Here is a 13452-nt window from a genome sequence, read left to right on the forward strand (position 1 = left end):
CCCTCCCAGCTCTCACATTCCATGTTCTAAGAGCCCTTCCCCAGCTCTGATATTCCATGTTTTAAGAGCCCTTCCAAAAAACGAGCAAAACATGAATTAAATTCTTACCGGGCACAAAGCCCTGAGCCGTGCACTGGGATAGCGTAGCTAAGGCCTGAGCCCTGCCCTCATGGAACTATAACCGGGACTTTTTTGGGACCTATCCTTTTGCCCCTTCATGTGATATGTCTTCTGAATGAATTTATCCTTGGGGGCCTCCTTGGTCCCCTTCCTCTCCCTCCTTCCTGCCTTCCTTCCAGTGCCCCTCCAATAATGGAATCCCTTTGGCGGCCTCCTGGAGTTACATACTAAGATCCATGACCTTGGGGGACCCCCTCCCAGGATAGGAGAGATGGTGACAGAGAGGCAGGAGAGGAGGGAGGGGCTTCTCCAGCCATTTCTGGAAGCCCCGGGCCTGGCTCACCCCAAGGTTATTTTCAATCCCAGCTAACCCACAGGCTTGGCTTGGAGTCAGAACCTGACACACAGATGCACATCCATGTATAAATATAGGCAAATGTCCTCCCCAAGGGAAAGACGGGCCTGCATTTTTTTTTAACTTCCCAGGAGAAAATGATTGATATAAGAGCCCTGGAGCCCAGGACAAGTCACTTAATGTTCTGGTTCTCAGTTATCCCACCTGGGAAATGTGAGTAGGGACCATAATACTCTGCCCTGGTGACCTCTGGAAAGTTTGTTGTGAGAATCAGAGGAAGGAAGGTTATTAGAGTGAACGGTAAACTGTAAAGCAAGTGGCTAGATCACCAGCCCTGAAGTCAGGAGGACCTGAGTTCAAATCCGACCTCAGATTAAACACCTGACACTTACTAGCTGTGTGACTGTGGGCAAGTCACTTAACCCCAATTGCCTAAAAACAAACAAACAAACAAAAAAACACTGTAAAGCACCTGATAGAGGTAAGGGCTCCACATGAAGGAGCAACTGACCAGAAGCAGCCATCCCCTACACTAGCCCATAAGATGCGCGTGCGCCAGCCCTTGGTCTTCCACTGGCTCACCACAGAAACTTGAGCAAGTCTCTTCCTCTTTTCTAGGCCTCTATATCCCCATCTGCAGAGTGGGATTTCAAGCTGTGTGACCTTGGGCAAGTCATTGGCCTCAGTTTCCTCAACTGTAAAACAGGGATCCTAATAGCACCTACCTTCCAGGATCATTGTGAGGATCAAATGAGACAATATTTGAACATTTGTACTATATTTGAGTTAAATTATATTGTTATATACCATATATCATATTTATATTAAATCTGTAATTATTATCTGTATTAATATCTGTAAAGCACTTAGCAGCACAATGCCTGGCACTGAATGTTGGGAGCTACAGAAATTCTGGCTATTGTTATTATTATTCTGGTTATCAAGCGTCCTCTAAACTGTGAGGCACAGCATATACATGAGGGTTGATCCGTGTTCGTGATGCCATGGCTATCCCAGGCTCCACGCCTGAACCCCCCCTCCTTCACAGGAATCATCCCAGCTCCCCTTTCCCATGATATGTCAGGATTTATAAAGCAATTTTTCTTTAAAAAATAAAATAAAATTTAAAAAGGAAACAAAATTAAAAAAAAAAAGTAATTTCCCTCACTCCCAGCAATCTGAGAGGGTGAGAGAACGAGCAAGGAAAATGGTCAAGGTGCAGAGAGTGGGCAGACAAGCTGGGTTCCCATCTCAGCTCTGCTAGTCACAGATTCTGTGTGATCCTGAGCAGATTTCTTTCCCTCTCTGGGCCCCATTTCCATAAAATGAAGAGGGGGAGGTGCACAGAGGAATTAGGTGACTTCTAAGGTCCCTTCTGGCTCTAAAACTCTGAGCTAGGTGAACAGCTCCATTTTACTGATGAGGAAACTGAAGCTCAGAGAGATGAGGGGAGTTCTCCAAAGTCACCCAGCCAGGAAGCTTCAGATGGAGAACTCCAAATCTGGGAGTTTTTCGCCCCCACCAGGATGCTCCAAAGCCCCCAGTATCTCCATGTCTCCTCTTTACAGCTGTGTCTCACGCAAACCCAGGAAAGGCGGGGGCACAAATAAGGAACATGAGAAAGCCCTCAGTTTCCAGCTCAGCTGCTACTCCCCCCCACCTCCCACCTCCTTCTGTCTGGTTTCCATCTGGGGCTGCTCAGACACAACCCCGACCCTTAGCCTTTACTGCCCCCTCCCCCGGCCCCCTCGGATGGCCTCATCGGTGTTTAAATGGGCTTAAACACACATCAAAGCAGCTCCGGCCAACCTCCCCGGAGCCCCTTCAGAGAAAAGGGTGGTTTCCTCCCATTGACACAGAGCTGATGGCCCCAGCTTCCTCAAGTCTGTCTGAAAGATAGGGGATCGGTGGCAGACTGAAGGCCAGAGCCGGGGTGTTTCCCCCCAACCCGCTAACGCCATTCCACGAAACTTGAGACCCCCCCCAAGGGCTCGGTCGGTGACTTGGCCAAGGACCACGACCCCCCTGGCCCTTGGCTTCCCCGTTTCTGAAATGGGGGCAGGAGGAAACGACTCTGAAGAGCTCTTTCCAGCTCCTGAATATACTCAGGATACAGAAATGTCGGGATTTAAAGATCGACTCCAACCCCTTCATTTTACACAGGAGGAAACTGAGGCTCACTTGATTTACCCCAGGTTACAAACTATGTCCTGTCCCTGGCTCTTAGTGAGAGGGAGGAGGAAGTGGAGGTGACCATGCTGAGTCCCTGGCTTGGCCCTGGACTGCCCCTCAAACTCATCCACGGCCCCGAGAACCCGGGCCAGAAAGGCCGACGCTTCATGATCAGAATGGATAAGTGGGAGGTGTTGAGAGTGAGCTGAGCCGCCCTCTGTGGGTTCCCAGGGATGGGTCCAGTTGAGGTCCTTTAGTCAAGAAACCTCATGTGGAAACCCCATGTCCCCCCATCCCCTGTCCAGGGGTCCCAGGAGCTCCCCTGTCAACAGACAAGATTAAGCAACCTGCCCCTATTGTTATTATTACTAACAAAACAATAATCACAACAGCTCCAATTTCTATAGTTCCTCCTGATTTACAAATTGTTTTCCTTCCAAAAATCACAAGAGTGAGCCAGTGAGAAGAATCTTTCCTCCATTTTACAGATGAAGAAACTGAGGCTGGAGCGACTGGTCCACGGTGACACAGCACTTGAACCCAGGCCCCTAGCCTCCACGTCTGGTACTCTTTCTACCACCTTATGTCCTGTGATTTTGTTCATTAGAACATAGCCCAGCCCTCCAACCCAGGACTATTCTGTCTCCTACAGCATGAACCATGGGCAGCCTTAAAGCCCAATCAGGTTGGGGCCAGGAAAGACCAAAGGGGGTCTGGGCTATGGCTCGGGTCCAGATCGGCCCCACAGGGGCTGCACCTGAGCTCCCAACCTCCCCAAGTAGGAGCCGAGGACAGAGTGCTTCCTGCCCTCTCTCACCTCTCACATCGAGGCTGTCACCAATTCCCATCAATCACACCTCCACCACATTTCCCACAACTCTCTAGGCCCTCTGTGTCATCACCTTCACCCAGATACTCACTACCATCCTTCATTTCAACAGCCTCTAAAAAACTTTCCCCCTCTGCCGTCCTCCCTTGGTACACAGGCCTGGCCACGTCACTCCTCCTCAAAAGCCTTCAGTGCCTCTCTATTGTCCGATGAGCAAAATCTAAACTCTTCTGCTCTGTGTTTGAGGCCTTCTACAATATGGTGCCAAGCCAACCTTTCTAACTTACCTTGCATTACTCCCACTTCATGCACTCCCCACTCTGGACAAACAACACACCTTAAATTCATTCTGCTGCCTCCTTCCTATCTCTCCTGTCTGGAAAGTCATCCTGCTGTAGAACCCCTGACCTCCCATTAAAAATCCAAATCAAGCATCATCCCCTTCAAGTTGATTCCATTGAATACACATGGATAGAGTATTAGTCACCAAAGCTCTAGGTAACCCAATTGGCAATGGAGCAAAAAATGAGCAAAGGTATAAAGATGGCATGTAGGAGCTACAGGGGCAGGAGAAGAGTGTGGGCCAGTCAGGTATGGAGAGGGAGGGCTAAGAGAGGGGAGCCGGAGACAACCAAACATAAATAGCGGAGGAAACAACGGAGGCCGAGTGGGAGGACTGTCTAGGGAGGGTTTATGAGAATCTGGATCCAATGGGATGGGATGGGGGTAATCTGTATCCCCATCAAGATTACAGATCCCCCTGAAGTTTCTAAGTGGGTGGGCTGGGGAGTGCCCAAACCCTCTTCATTCTAGCGCCTTCCCTCTCTTAATTATTTCCTATTTTGCCTCTATGTAGCTTATTTGTATGTATCTGTTTGTTGTCTCCCCCGTTAGACTGTAAGCTCTTGAGAGCAGGGACTGTCTTTTGCCTCTTTTTTTATCCCCAGGGCTTAGCACAGTGCCTGACACATACTAAGTGTTTATTGTAAGTGTTTACACTTACTAACTGAGGGTATAAGGGATAGAACTGTTAAAAAAAAAAAAATGAACTTGTGGTCTAATAGGAGAGAATCATATCTACAAATAAACCTGATACAAGGGAAAATGTGATAGGGAGAGTCAAGTAAGGGCCATAAGAAATTTGAAGGCATGAAGGTTCCTCTGAGCCCCCATCAGTAATGGCTTTCTCCTTCTGACCCAATACAACAACAATCTGTTTGCTTCTCATGTAGAGTGGGTTCCCTCGTTGCCTGAGCTGCTATCTTGTTCTGTTAGACCATGAGCTCCATGAAGGCAGGGCCCGGGGGCGTCCTGTCTAAGCAGGACACAAAGCACAAGGCTTCATACCACAGGGAGCCCGTCCAGTCTACTGAATCAAATGTGAATTGCCTGTTAGCAATTGGCTCAGTGATGAACTCCATACCTGGGCCCACTGACCAATGCCTAACCCTTTGGTGCCAAGCTCTGTTTATCCCCTGGGACCCCTGCCCGGTTCACGATACTCATTCACCCCACCGGCAAGTCCCGGCTGTGATCACTGCTATATCCAACACACTGATCCAGGAGGGCGGGGGAAAGGATTAGTTCATCTGGGGGTAGAAGAGGTCAGAGCAACCACAGGGGAAAATGGTAGACTATGCAACGCCTTCTCCCACAAGGGGGTCACAGCTTTACAAGAAAAGAGCCCAGCAGTCCTGAGGAACACTGGTTCAACAAAGTCACACAGCACATCAGTGCGTCTAGGGCGAAGGCTCCCACACACAGGGCCCGCTGCAGGCTGCCTCTAGAACAAGAGATACAGAGTCCAAGGTCCTACCTGTTTAAACTGCTCTTCATACGTCCAGTCCCCGTGGTCAGGGGGTTGTGGCTGAGGGGGGAGCTGAGAGGTGCCTGGCTGGGAGAGTCCTGGAGCCAGGCGGTCCTGGCCCCCCAGCAGCCGGGACGCATCCCCCAGGAAGGGCTGGGGGGCCAGCGGCTTCCGAGGGAGCAGGGAGCCGGGGCCCAGCCTGGTCCGGCCAGCCGGGCCTACCCCCTCCTCCCCGAGCTCCTCCTCCTCCTCCTCATAATCCTCCTCCTCCTCCTCCTCGTCCTCCTCTTCCTCCTCCCCAGGGTCTTCCTCAAAGTCTTCTTCTGCCCATTTCTGTTTCCTGGATAAAAGGAGAAAGGGGCAGAGGTTGAGTAAGTGACGGGACCCACGTGCCCTCTCCCCTTTCTCCAATGGGATGCTGGAATAAGCCCTCAGCGCCAAGTCCGTGTGAGCCCCGTTACCACCTGGTTCATCTGGGTGTGTGCTTGGGCTAGTCCCTTGTCTCTGGGCCTCAGTTTTCCCATCTATAACACTAGGTGGAACCTTCCCTATCACACAACAGACTCCGTCCCTTCTCTAGCAGGGATGACATGCCGGCCAGCTCAGAAAGCATTACCCCCCTCTATTTCTAGAGGAAGAAATGGGAGAATCCGGAGAAGGGCACAAATGCTTCCCAGAAAGAAGTCCTCCGGCTCCTCTCAGAAGAAACGAGGGTTTGGAAGTAGGGGCAGGAGGCTCAGCGAAGGCCACCGCTTCTAAGCCTCGATGATCCTCATCCATGAAATGGGCCAACAATCAAATTGTGTATGCCTTCTTCCCCTCTGGGGATGCACCTCTGCCTCGGTTCACCTGGGGCAGGTCTTTGGGTCCTCCGAGCCCCTGTGGCTTTCCATCCCCCATGGCCACAGACACAGCGCATCAAAACTAACATCTAACCCAACGCCCTCATTTTAGAGATGGGCAAATGGAGGTCCAGAGAGGGGATGAGTTCTGCCAAAGGCGGCACACTTACTCCGGGTCTGTGGTTCAGGTATCCTGACTCCCAAACCCTCCCTGCCTGCTCGTGACTTACATCTCCTCCTCCTCCTCCTCCTCCTCCGAGACCAGATCCCGAAAGCGTCCGTGGCTGCCCTCGGTCCCCTGGGCTGGCTCATCTGCCCGTGCAGGAGGGACCGGGGCCGCCTCGTCCTCTTCTATCTCATCCTCGTCCTCCTCGTCACCAGACATCGGACTCCCCTCTGAGCCTCCAGGGCTCGGAGCGTGGCTCAGGCCGGCAGCCGCTGCCCGCATGGCCGCCAAGGCTGCCATCTGGGCCCGCTGTATGCGCATGCTCTCTGGCTCACCGTCTTCCGCGTTGGGACCAGGCCCCTGTGGCGCAGCGGGCCCTGACGGCTCTGGCGCCTGCTGCCGGGCCTCCATCTCCTGCCGGGCCCGCTGCTGCCGCTGCAGAAGATTCTCCATCACCGCGTGGAGCTTCATGGCTGTCCGCCGTCTGCTGGGGGGCTGAAGCGCCCGGGGACAGGGGGGAGGCAGGGCAGGGCCCGGCGGGGAAGGGGGGAGGCGCCGGGGGGCGGGCGGGCCGCACTGCAGCGTGGCGAATGGGGGGGCTTCGATGACAACGAAAGGAGGGAGAAGGGGCCAGGCTGGGCTGTCCTTTTCTATTTACTCTGGGCCAGTCCCTGGCCGGGACACAAGCCCAGAGGTCACCAGGAGCCGGCCCTCTGGGCTCAGGCAATCACTCAGCTGGACATCCCCTGGAGGATTCCCGTGATAGAGTGAGGGTGGGGAATGTCCTTCGCCACCAGCAGCAGGGCCAGTGGGGTTTGAGGTCAGCAAGTCCTATTTGCCTCAACCTGGCTCAGGCCTGTTTCATCCAGGGACCTCTGAGAACCTGTCTGGGGAAGGGGAGATGGGAAAGACAAGTTAGCTAAATGGGTAGAGCTGGAAGGCTTTCCCCTCCCTCCTCCAATCTGGTCTGCCATCACATCTCCCTGTGGCTAGGGGCTCATGCTCAAGCCCCCCGCCTGCAAGACAACCCAACCAGCTGGCTGGGTCCTGGTGCACAAGAGATTAGCACACCAATAAATGGGCCTGGACCTACTTTCACAGGTCCTCCCAATGAGCAAACTCCCTTTACCAAATGCAGACCAGAATCAGCTTGCCCCACTTTAGGGGGGCCCAAGGTCACATAGCTGGCCAGTGCCAGGAGCAGAATTCCTGACTCTCTCTACTATAAAATTGCTAATTCTGACCTATACCCACAACCTATACTCAGCCCTGATTCCCAAAGGATCTATGAACTGCCCTTTCAACAGGGCTGGCTCCAGCCAGCCATGGTACACCACGCAAAGGGCAAGGACCTACAGGCCGGACGGAGGGGTCAATTCCCATTTCTATGAAACTTGAAAGTTTACAATGAGAGGAGGTGGTGCTAAGTAAAGTGTCATGAGTCCCATTTTACAGATGAGGAAACTGAGAGGAAGTGATGTGTTCAAGTCGCACAAGTGATAAATACTAAAAACCTGGGATTTCTGGGATCACAGGAATATAGATTTAGAGCCAGAAGGGACCTGGGAAGTCAACGAGTCTAGCCCCTTTTCATTTTGCAAATGAGGAAACTGAGGCCCAGAGAGGTAAACGTCAGTGTCACACAACTAGATAAAGGTTAGAGGTCCCTCCTGATTCCCAGACCAAAGGGTTATTTCCTCTAGACTCTGTGGAGAGAAGTCCCTGATAGAGCAGCGATGGGGGGTCTTGGGGAGGGAAAAAGTGGGACAAGCTGTAACATCTAAGAAATCCAGACCATTTTAAGTCTCCTAGGGCTTGGAAGTTGGGGAGAGAGAACTCGAGTGACCCAGCTACCCCATCTCCCCTTCCTCTAAGTAGGCAAAGAGACCATGAGGACCTGGGCCAAAGTGGAGGTCCCCACCCTCCCCTTTTCTGTTCCTATCGAAGGGTCCTTTGGGCTCTGCCCAGAATGTCCCCCTACTCTTGCTCTTCAAGGCTAGGAGGGCTCCCTGGAGGCAGGACCACATTGCTGAGAATCCATCCCTCCCCCTAACCCTTTGCCTCTCACCTACAACCCAGAGGTCTGGGGTCACCTCCAGAGACAATTCATTAATATTAAAGCTGGCCTTCCCTGGCACCTCCTGCAGTCCAGGGAGAGATAAACAGCACCTCATCAGGCTGACCCTCGGGAACTGGGAAGCCCCCAGAATTGTTGCTTCATAAACAGAGGTGGGGAAGGCCTCCCCTGCCTCAGCTGCTGATTGGCTGCGATCTCCCTGGGCCATCTGGGGCCCAGGGTCTGTGTATGGCATTCCAAGTTCTAAGCTCCACACATACAAAAGAGGGGGCTGCCATTGGTTGTCTGTCCATCCCCATCAGGGCCCTGAGAGGGGGGCAAGACTGCTTTCATTGGTGGAATCTCACTCAGCTCTGGCTCCCAAAGATGGGGCACTTAGAACCCTGAGTTCTCCTTCCCCCAAATAGAGGGGAGACCCGGAACACAGGCCTTTGTGAACGCCTAATCCTAAGACTGGTCTCCATCTGGGGGGAAGGCAGAATGAGAGCTTCCCAAAGGCTAAAATCAACCAAGACATGGGAGGGGGGGTTAACAAATAAAGAAGGACCCTGGGAAGAAAAGGAAAAGACATACATGTGTTGTGTCTCCAGGCAAATTGCTATCCCTCTCTGGGCCTCATGACTGAACACCTCCCTCCTGTAACAAACTGTGTCACAGTGGAAGGAGGAATGCACTTGGAGTCAGAAGACCGGGCCTCCCTTCCCAAGCTCTGCCCCTGTCTGGGCCTCAGTTTCCCCATCTGTAAAATGAGCAGTTTGGGCTAAATGGCTTCCAAGTTCCCATCCAGCACATCTCCAAATTCTGCATTAGGGTCCTCCAAGGCCCACATTAATCTCACCCAAGTCTAGAACGCTGGATATTGACGCTGTGTTCATTTTAAAGGAATGATGATAATTCTCATTTTTAAAGGATTTCTGTCACAACTGCCCTGGGGAGGTAGGCACGTGTTATTACCCTCATTTTACAGTTGAGAAAACTGTGGCTCAGAGAGCCTGTCTGAGGCAGGATTTGAACCCAGGTTTTCTGGGCCTCGGGTCCAGTATGGGGCCATAAGGCCAGTCCACTCACACGGCTGGGAAGTCCTTCCTGTCAAAACGCCAGTGGCCAATAAACATTAAGTGCTTACTAGGTGTCAGGAATTGTGCTAACCGTAGGTGATACAAATAAGAAACAGAAAGCCAAGCCTGCCCTCAAGGAGCTTACAATCTAATGGGGCATTGCTTTGACGAAGGACAGCAGTAGGGCTCTTTGCACCTGGCCCAGAGCCTACATGCTAATCTCAGCACTCACTCCCCTCTGTTCCACCTCCACCCCCCAGCAGAAATAACCCCAAACGAAAACCCACTACCACTGGGGTGGCAATCAGACCTCCCTCCAAACGAGGCTGAGGGATGGGTGTGCAGTGGATGGATGGTTAAAGCATTCGCAAGTGGCACCATGGGGTAGGGAGAGGGGAGAGAGGAGAGGGGGCAACTCTTCCCTTTATGGGAAACCTCAAGCTTCAGAAAAAAGATCTCAGAGCACACACCTCTGAGATTACACAAGAGGGATGATCTCTCCCTTTGGAGAGCCCAAGGCACCAGATGAACAGAAAGCTAGACCAAGGTTTCTCCTAATACTTCCCTTAGTCAACCCCCGCCCACCCAGCCATATGCGCACACACACAGGTCTGCAAAGGCCAGAGGGATTCCTTAGGGGGAGATCATGTGATTGTCAGGATACGCAAGGCTATTTGACAAAGCTCCAGACAAAACCAGATCTCAGTAGATGAGCCCACGCAAGGAGCATGCATTCAAAACCACTTTGGGGTCATATTCAAAACTATGTTTAGGTCAAAATGCCCACACAGCAAACACACCCGTGGAACTGTGCCAGGATGGGCAAGGCAGCCTGGCAGCTGAGTATCCAGCAGAACCTTGTAAGGGCGGTAAATCCACCCCAAGGCCAGTGGTCAAGGGCTGGACTCCTATGGTGGCACCTGCGGGAAAGGGTTGGGGGGAGGGAGGAACCTTCTCCCAGCTTCAGGGCCTATTTTGGTCAAAATTACACGGAGGAAGGAGGGAGGGAGGGGCTGGGGGCTCAGTCTGAGCTGACCCAGAACTATGGCCAGTGCAACCCCAAGATTAAGTCAAGAAACTGGAATTGGAGATGCCAGCCCTGAGCCTCCACCACCAACATCCACCACGTGAAATCTTCCAGACGGAAAAGGTCTCAGGGATCATTGAACATAATCAGGAAAAGGAGGCCCACAGAGGCGTAACAGTACTCAGTGCCAAGAATACTGGATTTGCAGTCAAAGGGCCTGAGTCTGAATCCTGTCTGTTACATTAACTAGTTTTATAATGTGGAACAAATCATTTAACTCCTCTGGGCCTCAGTCTCCCTATCTGAAAAAAATAAAGGGTTTGGTTGAGATTATCTCTAAGGTCTCTCTTGTGGCTGACAATGTACTAAGGTTTTAAGGCCCCTTCCAGTTCTGATGTTTTACGTTCTATGTTCTAAGCTCCCTTTCTGCTCTGAGAGTCAATGTTCCAAGAGCTTTCCTAGCTTTGACATTCTGTATTCTAATATCCCTCCCAATTTGACATTCCAAGTTCTAAGTCCTGGGAAAGCTAGGTGGCACAGTGGATAGAGCACCAGGCCAGGAGTAAGGAACACCTGAGTTCAAAGTCAGCCTCAGATACTTACTAGCTGTGTGACCCTGGGCAAGTCACTTTAACCCTGTTTGCTTCAGTTTCCTCATCTGTAAAATGAGCTGGAGAAGGAAATGGCAAACTATTCCAGTATCCCTGCCAAGAAAACCCCAAATGGGGTCGTGAAGAGTCCAATATGATTGAAAACGACTGAGCAATTCAACAACAATCTTACTAACAAATGAAAATTCTAAGTGCTGAGGTCCCTTTCTACTAAGGGTTCTTACCCTCTTTTTTTGTCATGGACTCCCTCCCCCCAGCAATCTGTTGAGCTTGTGGACTCTCTCTCAAAAGAATGTTTTTAAATGCACAAAACACCAAAGATTACAACAGCACACAACTACATAGAAATAGTTGCCAAAATATTAAAAAAAAAACAAACCACCACCCCGATTTCTGACACTTGCTTTACAAATTTAGCATTCAATATTCTAAGGTCCCTTCCAGCCGTAACCCCAGGCCCCCTCCAGCCCTCAACCCTCCTCTCTGATCAGTCCACACTCTTCCTCCCCACCTCCCTTGTCCAGAACTGACCTGAGGACGACAGCTGGACAGCAGAGTCGGCTATTTCCCTGGGGAGCCTGGGTAGGGCCTCCTCTGCTCTGCTCCCATCCATCTCTCCCTTGGCCGCCATCCCATCAGTCAGCCCTTAGCCCTGCCCTCAAACCCACCTTTTCTCCAACCCCACCCACTTTTCCACTTTTTCCATCAGTCCTCCTTACTGGCTTACCACCCAAGAGGCATCCCTTGGGCCACACAACTATATGTTGTAGGACAGCACTGGTCTGTCGTATTCATAAACCCCAAACAAAATCTGAGCTGGGAGGATCTAGTGTGACCTCATCAGAAAGTCCCTAAAAAACACTCCTGACAATTACTCTTTTAAATTCTGCTTGGATACATCCAATGACAGGATCCTCACTACCCACCTACTAAGGCAGTCCACCCTACTTTGGGGCAACTGAAATTGTTGGAAAGTTCTGCCCCTCCATCCAACCCAAGTCTGCCTCTCTGCACCCCCACTCCTTCAAGTTCTTTCCTCTGGTAACCAGTGGAACAAGTCATCCCTTTTCACCATTACAGCCTTCAGATACTTGAATATTCTTATTCTTAGGCTGCTGCTGGAACACTGGACTTAAGAAACAGAAAGACCAGAGCTCAAATCTAATCTCTGGCACTTTCTAGCTACATAAACCAGTCACTTAACTGCATCAAATTTCTAGGATTCAATTATTAGACTGTGGACAGCTGGGTATCGAAGTGGAGAGAGAAGTTCAGATCCAACCTCAGACATTTACCAGCTGTGTGACTCTGGGCAAGTCACTTAACCTCCGTCTGCCTCAGTTTGCTCACCTGTAAAGTGGAGATAATAATAGTACCTATCTCCCAGGGTTGTTGTGAGGCTCATATGAGGTATTTGTAAATCACTGAGCAGACCTACAAGTGCGACATAAATGCTTCCTATGATTGTAACACTATCACAATGGCTTCCTTTTTGCGATAACCTCCATTTCTAAAGGTGTTTAGACTTTACAAGGTACTTTCTTTAAAACAGCCTAGCGGGATAGGACATGCAAGCACTGTCAATAGCCCCATTTTACAGATGAAGGGGCTCAAAAAAGAAAAGCAACTTGTCCAAAGTTAGAGCCACCAGGGCTGCTAAGGCCCAGTCCAGAGCTCCTTCCATATGCTGCTAACTCTTCTCCAGGCCAACCCACCCACCCACACTACTTCCCCTTCCTCCTTTCCTTGATGAGGCAGGGGACTGTGGCTGCAGGTCACTGCATATGCGGTCAGATGGTTTGATTTAAATGTCTTTCTCTGTGGGGGGTGGGGTCGGGGAGGGGAATGGTATCCAAAATGTTTTCAATGGGAAAACAAAAGTCATCACTGCCCCCCACCAGTCTGGTTAGAGATGAAATGACCAACTTTGAAATGTCCCATCACACAGGGGAACAGTGTGACAGAGCAATGGGAGTTACAGTCAAAACACCCAAGTTCAAATCAGAGCTCTGCTACCTGTGTGACCTTAGGCAGAGGGCTTAATAGCACTGAGACTCAGCTTCTCAATCTGTAAAATCGACAAGGGGGTTGGACTAAATGACCTCTAAAATCCCTCCCAGCTCTAATTCTATGATTCTTCATGAAGCTGTTGGGGAAAGAGGTGGGCTTAAAACCAGGAAACCTGGACCCAGAACTTACTGGCTGCGTGACCTTGGGTAAGTCGCTTGGCCCAATCTCTGGACCTCAGTATGCCTATTGTCTCAGGTCAACGTGGGGAAAGCACCTTTAAATATTATGGAAATGGGAGTATCGTTTTTGATCAGAGCTCAAAATTCAAATATACGGAAAGGGGTTTGGAGATAAAAGGTTTGCCTTTTGAGTCTCCCT

The 13452-nt window shown here is 51.0% G+C and overlaps 1 protein-coding gene across 1 annotated transcript in view; it reads right to left on the reverse strand.

The window, feature by feature from the left end:
- ARID3A (AT-rich interaction domain 3A) overlaps nt 1-6810 on the reverse strand; it is a 66433-nt gene extending 59623 nt beyond the window's left edge. The window contains exons 1-2 of the mRNA XM_027845423.1: nt 6356-6810; nt 5293-5623 (exon numbers count right to left, since the gene is read on the reverse strand). Of these exons, the coding sequence (XP_027701224.1) occupies nt 5293-5623; nt 6356-6762 (738 nt within the window). The 5' untranslated portion in view covers nt 6763-6810. The remainder of the gene's footprint in view (nt 1-5292; nt 5624-6355) is intronic.
- Between the last annotated feature and the right edge of the window lie 6642 nt (nt 6811-13452).

The sequence above is a fragment of the Vombatus ursinus genome, unplaced genomic scaffold (genome assembly GCF_900497805.2).
Source record: "Vombatus ursinus unplaced genomic scaffold, bare-nosed wombat genome assembly UNPS02014961.1, whole genome shotgun sequence".
NCBI classification, from domain to species: domain Eukaryota; kingdom Metazoa; phylum Chordata; class Mammalia; order Diprotodontia; family Vombatidae; genus Vombatus; species Vombatus ursinus.